We start from the raw sequence: 20,428 nt of genomic DNA on the forward strand, positions 1-20,428 counted from the left end.
TACGATTGGTCGTTCAACAGCGTACGTCAGCTGTTTTGACCAATCGTATCGCAGAATCAGAAACGCGTCTGGATTGTAGACGTTAAAAGTTACCGTAATCGGGGCTCTGGGCCTATTGATAGTCTGACAATGGGGTTAATGCATTGAGAAAGGGTTTTGCAATGGCCAACCATTCTACGAGAATAACTGCCCAAATAACCGTTCCCGACTATCGCATTTGCACTCATCAAGATGGCGCCACTGTAGAGTAAGGTCCTGTTAATCGCCAGGGGTGCCAACTGTTAAGTATAAAAACGATAGCCCTCATTCCACAACCGCCGCGGGCGCGGGTGAAAATCGCGCCGTGAGTTCTTAGCCTTAGAACCGGTTATAATTTAAGGGCTACAATGAAAAGTACTTGCTTGGCCGATAGATTGAAATTTAAAGGCAAGTAGGTTCGAGCGAAACTCGGCACTTACGCGAATTCCCGCGCTTTTTCAATGTCCATTTTTGTGGTCTTACGTAAGAACTATCGAGACTTCCTTAGAAAGTAATCATAATCATAATATGTACCCAATAATATGTACGGGCGACATCACATCAAGGCAAGGTAAACACTGTGGCATCTGTTAGTTGTAATAAATAGGGGCGATTTTGCAATAATAAATTATACTCAATATTATTTTACAACTTTATTGGTATCATACAGTGTAATAGAACTTATTGTAATAAAAATAACAAAACAATATTGTTCAGCAATAAAAAATAAAACAAAAATATTTGAATTTCTATGTTTCAATTACTTTACTATACGTTAAATATTATCTAAATAAACTACGAACGACACATAATATTTTACATGTTTGCATTTACATAGATTACAAGGCCATAACAATCTAAATTGAGTCCTCACAAAGGCATTTTGCATTAGTTATAAAAAAAGAATGATCAGACGATAAATTTAGAGGAAAAATTGTTATTTTGTGTATTAGCATTAAATTAAATATTTGTGACTAAATGTGGCAAAAGAAAGACTCTAGCTCAATGTGAGGAACATTCCATTATAGCTAAAAAGTATCATAGAAAATGAATGAAATATTAATATCTGTGATGTAGTTATATCCAAAGAAGTTTTGCCAAACAGTAGGTACTTAGATAATGTTAATTTCTAGAAGATGGCAGAGTACCGACACATTCAGTTATTTCGAGACATCAAGGCACCAATAACTTTTGCTGTCTAAATAAAATTCTTTGGATGCTGTCATTATGCGATTCAAACATTATTCTACAGTTAATCGGTATATACTTTTAAATATTATAAAATTGTTATTATTCACCAAAATTACACGAAAATATTTTGGTTAAAACTCGCACATCTAAGTGCGTATTATTGCAACTTTTTTTACTTAACATCAAACATGAAGCTGGTCATTTAATAAATACATATCTCCATAATATTATTCACGTACGGGATTTCAGTCGAAACTGATCAGCTCCGCTGTGTTGTTATTGTGTTCCGATTTGACAGGGGTCTGAACTTGTTGGGAGGTCTGGCTAGGGTTAGGCGGTTGTGGGCCAGGAGGGGGCCCGTTGAAATTCTGTTGCTGCATTTTCATGGGTTGACCTGGCATATTTTGCTGCATGGGTTGTCCCTGAGGCATGCCCTGCCCTGGCGGCATCTGTGGTCCCTGAGGCATCGACTGCCCTTGATGCATAGGCTGACCTTGTTGCATTTGCGGCGCCTGCTGAGGCGGCTGGGCTTGGGGGACCTGGCCTTGCAGATGAGGTGGAATCTGGTGCGGCATCTGCTGTCCTTGGACCATCTGTTGTCCGGGGACCATTTGACCTTGCTGCGGAATGTTTTGACCGTGAGGCATTTGTCCGTGCATCATCATTTGTCCAGGCTGATTTGGCATCGGCATCGGCTGATTTTGCGTCACTTGACCCTGCTGCGGGGGCGGTTGTTGAGTTTGGGCCTGCGGCATTTGCTGGCCTTGAAGCGGAGCGTTCTGGCCTTGGTTCGGAATGTGGTTGGGCAAGGGCATGCCGGGATGTTGACCTTGCATCATCTGTCCCTGGAGCGACATCGGCTGACCGGGCATGGGTTGCCCGGGTTGCTGCATACTCGGCCCTTGACTCCCGATTTGATTATTCTGCTGATTGGGAACGGAGTAAGCGGAAACGGGGACTTGACTAGCGTTTTGGTTTCCTGGCATCATGGACATTCTCATGTTCTGCATCTGCATCCCGAGAGCGGTGTTGGCGTTCATGATGTTCTGCGGCATATTGGGCTGGCCGGTCGACATCGGCGGCATCATATTCTGTTGCTGGGGCTGATTCGGGAGGTTCTGTTTCAGCTGCGCCTGGCTGGGCTGGGCGTTGGGCGCGGTCATTCCGTTGGGGATATTCTGCATCATCATCTGGTGTACTCCGGCTTGCATGGGCATTCGCATCTGGTGCATTTGTTGCATCATCATCTGCTGCTGCAGAGGGGTCTGGTTGATGGGTTGACGGACGTTGGCGGTGGCGGAGGGTTGTGCGGTGACGGGAGCCTGGCTGATGGCGACGCCGGAGGTGGACATGGCGAAGGCGTTGGTCATCTGGGGCATTGGCTGGGGGAGTTGGACGTTGGGCTGGGACATCTGGGGCTGGCCGGGCATGGGCAGGGCCTGGTCGGGCTGAGGCATCATCTGCGGATGGTAGGGCCCGGCGTAGAGCGGCGCCGGGAAGGCGGGCTGGTACTGCGGCGCGCTGACGCCGGGCATGTAGTAGCCGCTGTTGGTCGACATCATGTACTGGTGCTTCTGCTGTTCCTGCCTCATTTGCATTTCTCTTTCTTGCTCCTAAAATATAAAATGTAGGAATTAGCATAACATAACATACTGAAACTTGCTGTTTTATTAAATGCTATTGGCACAAATATTTTTGTTTCACTGCATAATATTGAATTTCAACCAACAGCTGTTATTTATCGTACAGTTATGATTGAGATTGATCAAGCGGCATATAACGCCTTGACCTAGCCGCGATTACTCTCTATTAGCTCCAGTGCAGTGAGCCAGCTGCTTGCAGCTTGTTTTTCTGTGCAGTGTTTACGTGATCTCGCTTCGCCGTGAATTCTCTGGACTCTAGTGTGAAACGGCTATAAAGCAACGTTACCTGAACTCTCTGTACAGCCAACTGCTGCTTGTACTACAGTTTAGCCGCTATCTGCATCTGGCGTTGGCGCTCGCACCACGTATTCCGCTAGAAGCGTGTCTACTTACTTGGACTCTCTGCAGAGCCAACTGCCGCTGGTACTGCAAGTATTCGTGCTTCTTCTTGCGCATGGCCTGCAGCTTGGCCGCCATCTGCATCTGGCGCTGGCGCTCGGCGGCTTCTGCTTGGGCCGCGAGACGCACCGCGTGTTCCGCCCGAAGCGTGTCTAAGGCAGCACGACTGTCACTGTCATTAAGGCTACACGGTAGGTACCTGAATTCTCTGCAGAGCCAACTGGAGCTGGTACTACAGTTTGGCCGCTATCTACATCTGGCGCTGGCGCTCCGCGGCCTCGGCCTGAGTCGCACCACGTATTCAGCTAGAAGCGTGTCAACTTACTTGGACTCTGCAGAGCTAACTGGCGCTGGTACTACAGTTTAGCCGCTATCCACATCTGATTTTGGCGCTGGCGCTCGCACCACGTATTCCGCTAGAAGCGTGTTTACTTACGTGGACTCTCTGCAGAGCCAACTGGCGCTGGTACTGCAAGTATTCGTGCTTCTTCTTGCGCATGGCCTGCAGCTTGGCCGCCATCTGCATCTGGCGTTGGCGCTCGCACCACGTATTCAGCTAAATCCAAGTCTGTGAGCACGTAGAATTTTGTCCAATGACCCCAAGCTACCCATCCTTATCGCTCGCGCGTAATTATATTTCTGTCGCGACTGTGCGACGGGCACCCGCAGTGAGTGTGCGAGCGCGACAGCAAGATAATTATGCGTGAGCGATAAGGATGGGTAGCTTGGGGTCATTGGAAAAAATTCCACGTGCTCGCAGACCAGACTATAGAAACGTGTCTACTTACTTGGACTCTCTGCAGAGCCAACTGCCGCTGGTACTGCAGGTACTCGTGCTTCTTCTTGCGCATGGCCTGCAGCTTGGCCGCCATCTGCATCTGGCGCTGGCGCTCGGCGGCTTCGGCTTGGGCCGCGAGACGCGCAGCGTGTTCCGCCCGAAGCGTGTCCAAGGCATTACGATTGTCACTGGCATTAAGGCTACACGGTAGGTACCTGAACTCTCTGCAGAGCCAACTGCCGCTAGCACTACAGTTTAGCCGCTATCTGCATCTGGCGTTGGCGCTCGCACCACGTATTCCGCTAGAAGCGTGTCTACTTACTTGGACTCTCTGCAGAGCCAACTGCCGCTGGTACTGCAAGTATTCGTGCTTCTTCTTGCGCATGGCCTGCAGCTTATTTTATTTTTATTTTATTTATTAGGACAACCAACAAGACAAACACGCATACATGAAATTACTATAACTAAAAGTGCTTAAAACTAAGTGCTGTCTTAATTAAAGGCTGCCACGGCATGCAATGTGGACAGTTGCAAATATAAGAACTAAGAGATAGTAGGTAACACAGTGAAAAATTGAAATGTAATGAACATTATGAATAAATTTCTTTTACATTATTTGCTGTGGCTGTAAGGGACCTCAGCACAGAGCGCCTGAATTTCAATGGCTTATGATGAAAGATGTCGACGTCACATGCTTTGCACAGTCTGTTGTACTCCCTTTGCAGTCTGCTCATGGTGGCGTGGTAACCCAGATTGGTTTTACTAAATTTTGTTGCGAAGGGGACATACTTGCAGGAACGTGGGAGCTTAAGCGGTACGTTAAAATTAATTGAGCTCAAAAGTGAGGGACAATCGACGGCTCCGTTGATGAGTTTATACAATAGCATACAATCCAAGAGCATCCTACGCTCCCGCAAGCTGTGCAGTTTGAAGTAGGCCAGTCGCTCTCCATATGAGGGCAGCTCCTTTGCCATTCTAGTCTGGTATGATAAATGCCACAAAAAACGTTTCTGAACGCGCTCTATACGCTTTATGTGAACATCGTAATGTGGTGACCAGATCTGACTGCAATATTCGAGACCAGAGCGGACCAAGGACCTGTACAAAAGCACTTTAGTGGAGGGTTTTTTGAATTCCTTCGTACTGCGCAAGACGAAGCCGAGCATCTGAAAAGCCTTGGTGACGATATGGTCGATGTGTTTATGGAAACGCAGTTTCCTATCCAAGATAACTCCCAAATCGCGAATAGATTCCACCTCCACCAAGTGGTGGCCATCAATATTATAAGTTGGCAGCTGAACTTCTTTCCTTCTTGAGAATCTGATAAAATGACACTTATTAAGGTTTAAGAATAATTGGTTTTTGGTGCACCACCGAGCCAGACCATCCAAGTCCTCCTGCAATAATAAAGTGTCATTCTGATCTCTGATTTGCATAGCTAGTTTCATGTCATCTGCATACAGAAAACACTTAGCGTGATTGAAGCTGGAAGTTATGTCATTTATGAACATGTTAAAGAGGACCGGGCCAAGATGGGAACCCTGAGGCACGCCGGATGTTGACAAGAATGGCCGCGAAGAATAGCCGTTCACCACCACCCTCGAATTCCTCTGTCTAAGATAAGAGGAGAACCATTCAAGAAGATTACCAGAAATACCGAATGTAGAGAGTTTGTGTACTAGGATATTATGATCCACGGTGTCAAAAGCCTTACTGATGTCTGTGTAAATGGTATCCACTGATAAGCGTGAGTCAAGAGAGACCGAGACATACTCGACAAATGAGGCAAGATTAGTGGTGGTAGAGCGAGAAGTCAAGAAGCCGGATTGTTGGGGTGAAATTATCTGTTTTATATGCCAAGCAAGCGCAGGGCACACCATGGACTCGAACACCTTGCCAAATACACAAAGAATCGATATTGGTCGATAGTTTTTAACTGAACCGACGTCACCTGACTTAAAGATGGGGACCACTCGTGCCTCCTTCCAGGCTGAAGGAAAAATACCTGTCCTCAAAGATGTATTGAAAATTAAAGTAAGAGGCAGAGATAACGCTTTGCGACAAATGAACACAAACAAAGGCGGTATACCATCGGGTCCAGCTCCCTTGCGCCGATCTATTTTGTCTAGAGATTTAAGTACTTCTTGCTGTGAAAATTGCAGGTTTACGAGGTAATTCGTCGTGATAATTTGGTCATTAGAAGTCACGGGTAAATGGGAGCAGGTCTTATATACTGAGGCAAAGAAAGAGGCAAACAAGTCGCATATACCCTCGCCACTGTCCGCCATGCTGTCATCGAGGGTCATGGATGACGGATAGGAGTTACTATTTCGTTTTTTATTTTTTAAAAATGTCCAAAATAATTTCGGGTTTTCGCTAAGAGAGTCTTCTAAATCGGTGAGATATTTTTTATGACACGTATCTATCAATTCAACGCATCTTCCCTTGAGCGAGCGCAGAGCAAGCTCGTCCAGAGGATTTTTGTATTTGCGGAACTTGACACGTAGCTTGTATTTTTCCTTTAAAAGTCGAATGAGCTCAGTTGTATACCAAACTGGATACTTTTTTGAGATTGGTTTGGATTTAGGAACGTGCCTAGCAATTGTTTCTTTTAATATTCTATTAAATGAGTCGACCATGACATCGACTGAAGATGAAGATAGTTCATGTTCCCAAGGTATTGTGTTCAAATGCCTAACTATTTTGTCATAGTCCGCCTTGTAGAAGTTGAATCTTCTGTTTGCGGCGTTCGGCGGTAGACTACAGGGGTCGCAGCAAGAGACGGTCACCTTCAGGGCAGGATGATGGGAATCGAGATTACTTAATGTGAAGTCACTACGAACAACACCTTTGACCGCTATGTTGGAAAGAACAAGGTCCAGAATCCTACCTCTATCATTTAAGATGCTATTAAACTGTGTAAGACTGTTCAGGGCGATGAAATCGAGCAAAGTATTATCTAATGGAATCCCTGCGGTGTAATTAGGTGTAGGCGTATAGTTTTCGTTGTTCCAACAAATGTTACCCAAATTAAAGTCGCCTAAGATCAAGGTCCGTGCATTCGATTCAAAAACGCGGTTAGTGTTATTGATGTAACAATCTAAAATATTTTTTTGTATAGGTGACGGAAGATAAACACCACATAATAACAACTTATCAGTAGAGCCACTTGTACTGCGCATTTCCAACTCGACCCACAAGTCCTCGCAGTCGCTTTCCAAATGGGGCAACCTTCTAGAACCAATACGTTTAGACACCGCAATGAGCACCCCGCCACCAGATTTGACAGTGTGAAAGCCGCTAGTCTCGCGGTCACGCCTATACACCAAGTACCGGTCATCGAATAGCTCCCCGTCATAAATCAAGCTGTTAAGCCATGTCTCACACAAGCATATGACGTCATAGTCAGTACACAATACATTTTTGTAAAATTCCGTGGTCTTCGTGCGAAGGCCACGGACGTTCTGATTGTAAATACTTAAATTATCGAATTTTAATCTTTAATTACTACACGCTTAGCTTAAGAGAGTAAATAAATAATTATACAATATTCACTTAGGTTAACTGTTCCAGTGTCGATACGTTACGTACAAGTACATACTCTGACGTGTCCGTCCTACGCATGTAAATACGTCCTCCACGAACCCAGACGTGTTTGTATTGCAGCTCCTTAGCTTTGGCGCGCGCTGCAGCATGGAGGAGCTTATTTTCTGGCGATAGGTTCTCAGTGACGTAAATCGCGGTCTTCTTATCGGTCCCGAAGCCCAGGTGCCCCGTGTTCAATCTATCCTGAGGGTGGGATTTATTGTACTTGATTGAAGCAGCCAGAAGGGTATCCCGGGAGCGAGGACTGTTCAGTTTTATCAGAATTGAGCGGGGGCGAGGACTATCAGGGTTCTTTTTCGCGACGCGCGAGCAATAGGAAATATCCGATTCGCTGATAGGGCAGGACACGGCTTTACCCAATTGTTTGATGATGGTTAAAAGATTCTCAGTTTTCCGCTCCGGGACGCATTGAATTTCTAAATTTGAGGCGCGGGAGATTTGTTCGAGCTGATTGAATCGACTTGTGATAATATTCAATTCGTTGCGGATGGATTCTTTCTCCTTCGTGATGGACTCGAGTTTGCTTTTCCAGGTGGCTATTTCTGTGTTGAAGCCATCAAAGGATTCGCTTATAAAATTCATTGATTCCTTCAAGGAACCTACCTCGCTTCTAATGGCTCCCAATTCCCTGTTTATATCGCTTTTTAACTCCCTTACGCATTCCTTTACAAATCCCTGCAGTTCCTCTTGCATAATGGTCCGCAACTCTGCGCGCGAGACGCACGCGCCCGAGCAACCGGCCGCGGGCGCGGTCGGCGCAGATGCAGGAGCAGCCGCGTTCGGCTTTTTAGTCGGGCCCCGTTTCCCAAGGCGCACGGTCACGTTTGGATCGGCGCGCGCGCCCATGGAAGTGGGCCGGACCGGCGTATTCGAATTGTCGCTTCGCGGTTGTTTGTTACGACATTCTGGACACAACCAGCTCGACTTGATGTCGGACGAAAGATTCTCTAACTCTTTAGGCGATATACCGATGCAAAGGCCATGATAGAAGGCCGAACATGTGTGACATTCCATATAATCATGATCTTCAATAACCGATTTGCAAGCGGCGCATTGATGCGCAGATCGGTGTTGTTTATTCATTACGTTATCTTACGTACGCACGAGTGACTTAGGCGAGGGGCGGTCCCGATGAGAGCAGCCGCAGCGGAGTGAGAGAGGGACGGCAATTATGTCGACTGTCTCTTATCGTGGCGGGGGTGCAGGAGGGCGTCCCGCGCGACGTGGCGAGCGAGACGTTGCGGCCGGTCCGATTTACTTTCACTTTGTTGCACTCACGGAATACTAGTTGATATTACTGTGCCGCACGCTCGCCATAAGCAATAAACTCGCGCGCACAATCACTGACAATTTGCAGATGAGCCCGATAACACGTCCACTTTGTAAGACTACTTGGACGAGAAGGGATCTGCATCTGGCGTTGGCGCTCGCACCACGTATTCCGCTAGAAGCGTGTCTACTTACTTGGACTCTCTGCAGAGCCAACTGCCGCTGGTACTGCAAGTATTCGTGCTTCTTCTTGCGCATGGCCTGCAGCTTGGCCGCCATCTGCATCTGGCGTTGGCGCTCGCACCACGTATTCCGCTAGAAGCGTGTCTACTTACTTGGACTCTCTGCAGAGCCAACTGCCGCTGGTACTGCAAGTACTCGTGCTTCTTCTTGCGCATGGCCTGCAGCTTGGCCGCCATCTGCATCTGGCGCTGGCGCTCGGCGGCTTCTGCTTGGGCCGCGAGACGCGCCGCGTGTTCCGCCCTAAGCGTGTCTAAGGCAGCACGGCTGTCGCGCACTTGGGTCACTTTGTCCTGTAATAAAAGTTTAACAATGAGGGATCGGATAGTCAGCGTCAAAGTACCCAAAAAGTTTGCAACACAACCTTATACCAATGAGGGCTATCGTTTTAGCGCTCACCAGTTAGCGCCACTGTAGAGTAAGGTCCTGTCACTTGCTAGTAGCGAAGACAGTGGCGCCAACTTGTGAGCGCTAAAGTGGTAGGAGGACTATCGCATTTGCACTCATCAAGATGGCGCCACTGTAGAGTAAGGTCCTGTCAATCGCCAGGGGTGCCAACTGTTAAGTATAAAAACGATAGCCCTCATTGTAACAAAGACGTGTTGCAAACTTTTTGGCTACTTTGGATGTCACGAACTATTTGACGCTGACTGGAAAAAAAATGTTTAACCAACAACAGAGGATCGTACAGTATCACCAGTTAGCAGGCCCGTCCGACTTTGTAGGCAGCGCCGTGGACTTTATTAGGTGGGCTGCTAAATGTGTTCCCCGATCCAAAAAAATTCTAATAAGGATTTTCTCAAACGACAACACTTAAGTCATTTGTCAGTTTGTCGGTGATTAATTTGTCACAACTTTCAAAATATAAAAACGGCTTTTCAAAGATTTTCGTGTTAATCTTTATCTATTGTGATAATAATGTTTTATCATCCTGTTGGAGATATTGTCTAGTGTGATTGTGAGATACAGACTCAGTAGTGCTCTAGTAGGTGTTTAAGTTTGGAGACAGTGACTTTTTATCTAGTGTTTTAGTTTAAGTCACGAGACATCATATTTAATAAAGAGAATAATGTGTTTCTAATTGTTTGAGTATCATTTTCTTGATCATATTGACGGGCTTAGTTACCTCTGAAAAGTTTTTTGCATTAATTAAAAATAATGGTAGAACATAAAATCAATGACATAATAATAATATTATGTCATTGATTTTATGTCATGATAATAACCTAAAATACGTAGCCAAGCACGGATTAAATACCGCCTTAGTACCAAAGTCACCAACTAGATGGCGTTAAGAAAAGTCCAGTTATTTTTTTATGGAGTCGCCGTTCTTCTCGTCAGAGTAAATATATTCTTTGCCAGTTAGTGCCAGCGAGTAAGGTTCTGTCACGCACTAGCTTGGGTAAAACAGCGACGCCAAATGGAAAGCGCTGACGTGGTAGGACTATCGGATTTGCAATCACTAGGTTAGCGCCATTCTGTCAAGTTAGGTCTTGTCACTCGCCAATGGCGCCAACTGCTGAACGCAATTAAAGTTTATTGAGATACTTTTTATGTCTTTCTATAAAGTGTCTTTGAAAGTACCAACATAATAATATGATGTTGCTTGTAGAGGACAACGTTACGACACGTATTAGGCAGTAGCCGTAGCAGTAGCAGTGCCATGGTAATTAGAACTATTAAGAAATATCATACCTGTAAGCTCTCCAAATACACGCGTTTGTCATCCTGTTGCTGTATGTACCTCAGCAGGCGAGAGTGCATAGCCGTGATGTTCATGAATAGAGTTTGCACTGAGGTGTCGTTCGCGATAGATCTTCCCCTGGAATACAAACATTTTGAATATTTAGTAAAAGAGTATGAGTATTTAAAATTGCAAACTTGTTACAGAAAAACATTGTGCCTGTTTACTAATAAGGCAACTCACCTGCAGATACAAAACTTACCTACCCATAGTTAGATCATAAAAATATTAGAGTAGCCACCCGCAAATTAGTATCTACTACTCTACATTATAAACATTGTTGTACAGTGAAAAGCCAATGTTTTACCTGGAAGAGTTACTTTTCATTCTGTTGACAAATATCTCAACTTGTGACTTGAGTGTTTCCACAAATTCGTCAATTTCTTTATCTTCGGCGTCATCTTCTTGAGCTTTACTTGTGGTTGGTTTCACGAATTCCTGTAAAAGATAATAAAAGAGAATATAAAATTAAAGGATATAGTTCCTTGGTTTCACTAGCCAATGAGGATCGACTATTGACTAGCTTTCTTCCGAGCAGTATCTATGTCTAAGCCCTTGCTTTTGTCACCTTCATTATATGGATCTAAGATACAGCCAGCAGGTGCTGGCTATAGTGGTTAGTTAGTTAGAATAAGTAGTGCTTTGAGGGGTGTAGGTACACCCCTCAAAGCACTACTTATTCTCTTCTAACCACTATAGGATGAATAAGAAGTAAACTTTCCCCTGGGACAAAGGCCTTCATTGGTTGGGTTTATATTGGTGGTCAAAGTATAGATCCTGGCTACACAGGAGTCGCAGCACATAGTCCCGTTTTAACCCGTTAAAATGCACTAACTAGGAGACACGATTTTTTCAGTATTTTAGAACACTAAACGCACGTGAAAAAACCCTAAAACGAACGTACCGCTCGTGTGGAACGGTACGAGTTATATTTATCCGTTCGTTTAATTAGAAATCAGTCACTTACATCAACAGGATCATGTGAGACGTGCGAAGCGCTAGCCTGGGCCGGAGCGGTGGGCGCTGCGGCAGCCGTGTCCCGGGACAAGCGCTGCTCCCAGTAGTTCCGGTCTAGGTACCGGGACAGTTCCGAGTTGCCTTGCGTGCTGTGCTCGGGCGAAGCGCTGACAGACGACGGAGTTGGGGACACTGTGGAGAAAAATATTGTATGTCGATCATCTTAGTTGTTATATGAGAATACTGGAAAACTATAGAGTGATGACTTGCGAATGGTCGGTTGCAGAAACTGGATGCGACAAGCTGAAGACAGGCCTATGTCTAGGCGTGGACCCATATCTATGCTGACTACTTTCGAGTGAAGTAAAAAAGCAAATATTCCATTAGCCTTTTGAAGGTCAAAAGGCTACCCGCATGTGTAGTCCAATTATTATTTTTTTTTACCACAACGAGGAAGCTCTTGGCCTGAATCTCACCTGATGGTAAGTGACGATCAGGCCGAAGGTGGAAGCGAGCTTCACCCGAAATCCTCAACCACGGAGGAACTGGCTATCTTACCTCTAACTGCCGGAACACAACAATGCTGTTAACATTGTTGTTATGGCGACATACTTAGGTAAGATGGTGGTAGCTAGCCAGGCGGACTTAGAACAAGCTCTACCACCAACCAAACCGAACAGAAAAATCTGCCCCCACTGGGAATCGAACCCGGGACCTCTGCATCTGAAGCAGGTGGTCTTACCACTAGACCATAGAGGCGGTTAAATGTAAATATGTTCACTGTTCAGTGGTTAATTCAATGGCAACTATTGCAAAAACAGCTTTTCGAACGTATCGTGACTTCAAAGACAATAATTTTATTAATCAAAATCAGCGAAATACAAATAAACCTACGTGTAGGATGGAGAGTAGTTTCAGGCGCGATGTGCGAGCGAGACTTCCGCTCCTTCTCTTTCTGTTCCGCCTCGGACTGGCTGAGGGCCAGAGCCAGCTGCAACTCCTCTTCCTCTTGCAATTCTTCGGCAGTCTTCCCGCCGGGGGGACGCTTCTAAAATAATATAGAAAAGAAACTTAGTCATGATGTAACTTGAAGGATTCGGCTACTAAAATTAATAACTTTGAAGGTGTTACAATGAGTTTTATTGTCTCTGAAAACAGTTAAGACTGCATAAAAAAAAATACCCCAAGTTTGTACTTCAATATCCAAGAACTTAGTAGAATAAACAAAAACCCAGCGGTTCAGACAACAGATTTAGATTAGGTTCAGACTTCACTATCTATACATAATGTATTATTTTATAAAATGAATAAGTAAATAGTCAAAATCAACACACCTAAACCACCTCGGGGTATATCAACTTGTCAAGAATTAGTTTACTTTCACCAAATAATTCTAAGTTTGAATTTATAATTTTAGTTTGATACCTTATTAGGGTCACATTATTACCCAAAACTAAAGTATATTGGACCTTAAGTTAACTTTAATCTCAAAAATTATCAAGATATGTGTGGTAAATAAGACAACATTAATTTGCAGAGCGCATTTTTATTTATAAGTACTAAAAATCTATGAGATACATAATAATAGTAACAAATTGAAATCCTAATTAATTATAGTCAAACATAATTAAAACTACATAGCAAAATAAATGTCAGTACATAATGTTAATAACTATTACCTAACTCTACCTAAAGGGTATTTGAAATTTATTGTTATCAACACAAATAAGGTTGTGAAATGTTGCCCCATCAAATACATTTACTGTAACTCTACAAAAGTATTATTATTAATGTAAAGGATATAAGTTTTTGATCCTAGAGAAATTAAAAGTACAGTTCCCAAGGAAAGCCAATAATAAAAATACCCTAGATGTAATCATGGGTGATAGATGTACATAAATAGTCAAATACCCTGGACTTAGGAAAGATTTCATATTTATAATTTGGTACGTAAGTTTAGTTTTGTCTCAATCTCCTAACAAATTTAGGGGTTTCAGGAACAGTTAGAGGGGCAACAGATCTTTCCGGAACAAAGGGTGTCAAAGCTGGCACTGGTTTAGCGTGATGAACTAGTTTGGCTCTCATTTCAGCCTTGATTTTCTCTTCGGCTTCCTGTTGTTCCTTTTCCCGCTGCAACCTCATTCTTTCCTGCTCTTCTTCCTTCTCTTTCAACAATTTGTCAAACTTTTCCCGCTCTGCAGCTCGTTTCTGTGTCGTCAAATCAAATGGTTTAGCCTTAAGAATGTGTAATGGCTGGAGAACTGGCTTGAAGGGTTCTTTGTACAAAACTACGGGTGGACGAGCTTCAAATTTAACTTGATTTTCTTTATTCTCAGATGATGCTGTTGATGAACTGCATTTTGCGGTTGTTTTATGCATTTGCTTTCTCACTCCACCAGGCAAAGGCTGAGCTTTGAACAGAGAAGCTTGCTTTTTCTCTTCTTCAATTTGTTGTTTAATCCATTCTTCTTTTCGGCGCTTAATTTCTTCATTTCTTTTCTCAAATGAGAAAGGTTCAGGTTTCAGAGGACCGTGGCGCTGATGTTTTTCAGCAGGTTTTGCTGATGAGCTTGTAGTTTGGATATTCGACCTTGTTTCGGTCTTGAGGTGATCAGAAGAGTTACCTCTTTTATAATGGAACTTAGGACTGACTGGTTTAGTCACTTGGACAGGTGGTTTCACAGGAATTTGAGGCTTTTCCAAGATATGTTTCGGTGCAGGGCGAGCTTTAAACTTTTGAGAATGATCGGGAGACTGGACTACCTTTTTATTTAGTTCTGTTAACTTGAACGGCTCAGGAACAGTTATAGGTTTTCTTGGTACCTCAGGCAGATGTATCGTTCCTTCAATCACAGATTTGGGGATAGGTTGAGCTTTGATTTTAAACTTCTTTAGTTCTTCAAGTTCCATTTCTTCCCTCTCTTTCTGTGACATAATATGGAGAGGGCGAGCACGGGTCTTACAGCGCAACATGGGAGACTGCGGTATGGTTAAATTGGGTCGACTTGAAGAGCACTGTGATTTGAATATCTGTGGCTTCTTGGAGTGAAATCGTCCTGGAGTATCTCTCTGGTAATGATAAATAGCTTCAGCCATAGATACAAACTTAGTTCTAGACAGTTCATGTGGTGCACCAGTAGGTCTTCTATATCTTTCGTATATATCGTCACCGTCGTGAAGTTCCATCTTTAGCATATCTTCTCTAAGCGCAGCAATATCGTTCATAGAGAGAGATTTCCTCATTGATCCATACGGATTTTCAAAGGACTGCTCCATCAAATTGTGGCTTCCAAAATCTTCTTCTATCGGAGTGGTGTACTCTTCCTTGATCTGAATTTTTTCATTAGGAGTGTAGAAACTTTCACCGCGAAAGTTAGTCACGTAGCTTTTCGCCATGATGATTTAGTAAAAATGCACGAATAGTTTCAGTATGTTGTAAAACAAACGAGATAAAATTGATCAACTCCAATCGCGTCGTTATTTTTTGAAATGACAAAACACGGCAAACAACACAAGACACGGGCTTTGACGTTTCAACTTTTTTTGTTCTCAAAAACGTAGCGCGGCCCAACGCATTTTCGCCGAATATGCGTTTCTGAACGGAAGGACCATGTGTCAAACCAAAATATGTTGACAATTGACTTGACATTGACAGTGTTGACAGCCAGAATAGACGCGAGGTGAAGCGAAGCGGCGTAAATTGTAATCGCAAAAACCGCAATAATTTTTAAGGAAACTTAATTTTAATGTACCAAGTAATATAGAAACAACTTAGAAAATTGTTCCATACAAAATGACACAAGCCGCACTTCCTAACCCGAACACATTATTGCCATTGGAGCTTGTCGACAAGTGCATAGGCTCTCGGATTCACATCATCATGAAAAACGACAAAGAAATGGTAGGCACGTTGCAAGGATTCGACGATTTTGTGAATATGTTGTTGGATGACGTCACAGAATATGAGTCAACGCCGGAGGGAAGGAAAATCACTAAACTCGACCAAATATTGTTGAATGGAAACAACATTGCTATGTTAGTGCCTGGAGGTGAAATGCCAGGAGACTCATATGATGGACAGTGATGTAGTTAATAAGTATTAGTGTAATAAACCAATTTTCAAGTAGAAAAGTGTTTTTCTTTTGCATTATTCCAGTTGTGTTATCTCTAACCTGTTAGACACTTGATTCTTGTGATAACCATTTTGAGGTCAACATAACAAAGAAAAGTAATCTATAGCATAAATTCTTTGCATTTATTTTTTAAAGTAACAATGCCCTCAAGTCTTGGGAAGATCTATTCATACATCTGCTTAACAAAAGATTTAAATGATTAGGACAGGTATCCTGAATGTAAGTAAATAAAAGAAACTTACCTGAGGTTGAGTAGGTCCATAGTCATTGGATGTGTCAACGATTTCAAGCTTCGCAGTAGAAGAAGGAGGCCGGCTCACTTTATCAAAGCAGGCATCGCACACTCGTACCTACGAATAGAACCTAACATTCAAGACCCAATCTCTGCTAATTCTATACTTTTACATCTAAGACACATTAAAACTACTTTTGTTCTTTATTTAGAATAAAAAATTAACAAATAAATGCAAAATTAACATTTTGGCTCTTATTATTTTACTATGAGTAATAGTTTACATAGTAATTAGTTGAATAGAGTAGCAAGTGATGTAAGTTTTAATTTAATTATGAAGTAATTGAACCATTTGCAAGTTTGCTTAAAAAGAAACCATAATCATCATTACCTCTTTCTCAATACCAAACTTGGGCAAGGTGGAAGTTTTGGAGCTGCACTGCTGACAGAACACTTGACCACAAGCACGGCAGTGGTGGCGACGGACCATCAGAGAGAACGCTACACGACACCTGTATAAAAATATGTTGCTTGTTTTATAGTGTAAGTATTCTGGAATTTCCAGTAAGTACCTAGTTTACACAGAAAAATCATTGATAAAAGTACATCAGTGCATAATTAGAGGGCAGTCTGGACAGAGGTTACTCAATAGTGATTTAGCAATTACAATATTTGAATAGCAGTTGGGATATTTTGCATTAGTAGTAATAAATCCTAATTGATGTACATAGAAACAACTTGCCTGTGGCAGACTTCCCCATCTGCCCATTCTGGGGCAGTATCAGCAGAAAACATTGCGTCTGACTCTTTCAATGTAGGGAACTTGAATCCTTCAGCCTTCAGTATGTTCACTGTATCCTAGAAGCATACCCAATGTTTATTATAATCATTTAAACATTCAAAATTTAATTACACAATTAATAAACTAACCATAGTGAATAGAAAAATACAAAATATAAGGACAAAGACTGGCTGTAAACATTAGACAAACAATCTCACTGAGGTAGGTAGATATTATGAATCACAATCCACAGACCAAGCTGATTTTATCATTGTGACGTTGGATTGCAAAGATAGAGTAGATAATACTATGTGTTTTTATATTTACATATTTGTCTTCATAGTAGAGATCTGTTACTTTTTTTTGTTGGGGAAATTTTAAAATTTACATTATGTAATTAACAAAACATCTACAGCATAATAATGAAAATAGATAAATGTGATTTTTTTTTTTATGCATAACAAGGCAGGTATTTGAGCACAATATATGAATATTATTCAGTATAACTTAATATTATATCTTAATATCCCAACCTACAATGTTTATCAGAAATATAAATGAGTTGGTCAATGACACAAAACAGCAATGTAAACAGCATCAACTCAGTCACTTGATTAACTGTAATTGTGCCTGTATGACCGGGCTCCTATCTATTTATAAGTCAACCACAAACTCACTGCCTGCATGTAGATATCCAACCTTTGTCACATCATAAGTGACAGCATGTTAATTAAATTAATGAATCACAAAATCGATAGACACGGGTGGCGTCGCGAGTCTCGACAAGGTAGACAGTTTCAACCTTGAGGAATGTATAATAGAGGTTCAATGGACTGTGAAAATGGCGACTGAATACTGTTATTTGCTGTTGCTGTAAGATCATTTTAGAAAATTGGAAAAATATGAGTAGTTGTGTAGTAAATAAACAAAATAAGTAACAGTAATTAATGTTACTTTAATGAAGAATGAAGATGTTTTTTTAATTGGATAATAATTTATTTTGACAGCACATCATACTATACATTTTTATTGTAATATCGCTCTTATTACAACTAGGCATAAGATGCTGAAATGTTTAGTTGATGTGCTGTTGTCCGTACAAATAATGCTTACCTGAACAGCTCTATACTTGGGTGAGTTGCGGAAAGCAAAAGCCCAGGCTTGTATGAGCTCTAGAATTTTGGTGCGCAAATTTTCGTGTTGTGTCGACTTGACCAGATCACGGAGCATTTCACAGAACACTTTGGAAGTCACTTCATCATGTACACCAGAGCCTGTTAGGGCAAATTAAGTTAAGACTGAATTAGACCAACTATAAATGATGCTGTATATGATGTGTATAAATGGTCCCAGGTTTGATTCCTGGTTAAGTACCTAATTAAAAGTATTTTTATTGCAAAGTGAGATGGGTAGTTACTATACTAAGAGTTTGAATTTTTTTATTTCCAACTCTTTTATTGCAAACTAGCTGGACCCGGCGAACTTTGTTCCGCCTTAATGACAATAAATAAGCAGACTTTTTTTATTTCGAACGGGATAAAAAGTATCCTATGTCCTTCTCCTGGCTCTAAACTACCTCCCTGACAATTTTCAGCTAAATCGGTTCAGCCGTTCTTGAGTTATAAGTGGAGTAACTAACACGACTTTCTTTTATATATATAGATTAATTTGTTCAAAATAATTTAAGTGTGAGTCACCCCATTCATTCATGAATGTTTTTTTAAGAAAACCTTTCTTAGCAGAAAATGAAAATACATAAATTTTTTTAGAAAATAATTTATTATCAAATGATACTATTTGTTATCTTAACAAACATATTTGAGGCCCAATATTGGAGGAGATTAATTAAATACATAGCCTAACTTTATTGAACCTTTATTAATTTAAGTTTAATATGTCTAGCCTAACTTGTTTACTCGTCCGCTTATCATTATGAAAAGCAGGAATTAAGCCAGTTTATATTAGTGGGGGTAATCTCTGGAACCAATAAATATTTAAATAAAATATCTCAGCATTTTAATATCATTTTTTACATGGAAATATACTTATACGCAATATCTACTTGGTCTAGTTCAACAGTGAAAACTGACATGAGTCTATCACGTAAATAAAATGTAAAATTAGGAATCATCTTTCATTTCCCGTCATCCCCTAATCCCAACAAGGTATGTAATGGTCTGTGCTAAAAATTAGTGTAGTTCTTGGCAATAATCTTATTAAAATGTAGTCCCTACACAGCATATAGCTGGCCCTAATATTTAATCATTTTGTATAATAAGTATAAATCAACTAAATTACTTACCACAATTTTTGACAATGCTTTCAAGTGTAAGTAATGCAAACATAGCCTGATGTGGGTTTTGAGAGTATAGTTTCTTTTTAACAGCAGCCACTGCATATTTGGGTCTGAAAGGGTGTGATTTTTAATTGTACCTAAGGACTTATATGGGGAACTGTAATTAAGGTAAATATGTTGCAAAACAACAAGTACTTACGAGCAATCATTTTGCCTAATTAGATCACAAATTTGCAATATCGTAGGCCAATCAGGGTCTAAGCGCAGATTACTAGTCGCTTTATCTACAAGAGAAAGATATAATTTTAGAGTAATTATTCCAGAATGAATCCACAAATTCGATAGGATTCCAAAACTAGTTCAATGCACCAAACAGAATAAGGCAAGGGTTTTAATCAACTCAGAATGGATAATTCAATAAACTTTGTTGCGATTTATAGAAAGTTAACGCAAATTAGAGAAATGTAGTCTGAGTACAAATAAGTAATGATTTGGATCCCTGGTGCAACAAAGAATACATTATTGTAATAAGAACAATAAACTTACCAAGTAATTTATCAAAATTGTTAGCTCGAAACATTTTCCACTACTTTTATCAAAATAATGTTTTACAAAATCAACAATGATTGATTCGATGAATAGAAAAATGACAGCACAATTTTGTCAATTTTGTTAATATTTTTTTTGTGAATGTTGGCAACAATGAATTAAACGTCATCGAAGATTAGTGATGTGCTCAATCCGATTTAGTTTGTAACTCAATTGAATAGATTTTTTAGTGTTATTAAGCATTACAATAATAACGATAACGTTATTTAGACTTTAAGTTACATATTTTGACTTCGAGCTGTTACAAGTTATGGAGAAGGCATGCTATGTACCTTATAAAGTTGGTCAAGAACCGCAGTAAAAAAACTTTATTTGCTATAATTAAAAAAAGTGTTACATTTACGGGCTGACCTAAAGGATTTAGTTTTATGCAGTATGAATGTAAATTACTATCATGAGGAGTTATTAGTTACTTGTATCGTAAATCGTATTACATACTATGCTATTAAAATTTGGCAAGGCGAAAATCAGAATGTCAGATGATAGTGATTTTCTCTGAGGTTTTCTGTTTTATATTCTTCTTCCAGAATCA

General features: G+C 41.4%; 3 protein-coding genes across 3 annotated transcripts; 1 reads left to right on the forward strand and 2 right to left on the reverse strand.

The window, feature by feature from the left end:
- Positions 1-656: 656 nt before the first annotated feature.
- LOC135074605 (hepatocyte growth factor-regulated tyrosine kinase substrate) lies at positions 657-19,979 on the reverse strand. Its single transcript, XM_063968950.1, has 13 exons — positions 19,834-19,979; positions 19,487-19,571; positions 19,294-19,397; positions 18,105-18,265; positions 16,953-17,068; positions 16,602-16,722; positions 16,221-16,328; positions 12,740-12,893; positions 11,856-12,037; positions 11,196-11,326; positions 10,840-10,966; positions 9,240-9,437; positions 657-2,822 (listed from the first exon to the last, which is right to left on the reverse strand). The coding sequence occupies exons 1-13, from the start codon at positions 19,865-19,867 to the stop codon at positions 1,455-1,457; spliced, it is 2,889 nt and encodes a 962-aa protein (XP_063825020.1). The 5' UTR covers positions 19,868-19,979; the 3' UTR covers positions 657-1,454.
- On the reverse strand, positions 13,457-15,340 carry LOC135074603 (targeting protein for Xklp2-like). Its single transcript, XM_063968948.1, has one exon. The coding sequence runs from the start codon at positions 15,239-15,241 to the stop codon at positions 13,802-13,804; it is 1,440 nt and encodes a 479-aa protein (XP_063825018.1). The 5' UTR covers positions 15,242-15,340; the 3' UTR covers positions 13,457-13,801.
- On the forward strand, positions 15,516-15,976 carry LOC135074604 (U6 snRNA-associated Sm-like protein LSm5). The gene has a single exon (XM_063968949.1). It carries the CDS (start codon positions 15,639-15,641, stop codon positions 15,927-15,929), a length of 291 nt encoding a protein of 96 aa, XP_063825019.1. The 5' UTR covers positions 15,516-15,638; the 3' UTR covers positions 15,930-15,976.
- Positions 19,980-20,428: the final 449 nt, after the last annotated feature.

The sequence above is a fragment of the Ostrinia nubilalis genome, chromosome 9 (assembly GCF_963855985.1).
Source record: "Ostrinia nubilalis chromosome 9, ilOstNubi1.1, whole genome shotgun sequence".
NCBI lineage: Eukaryota > Metazoa > Arthropoda > Insecta > Lepidoptera > Crambidae > Ostrinia > Ostrinia nubilalis.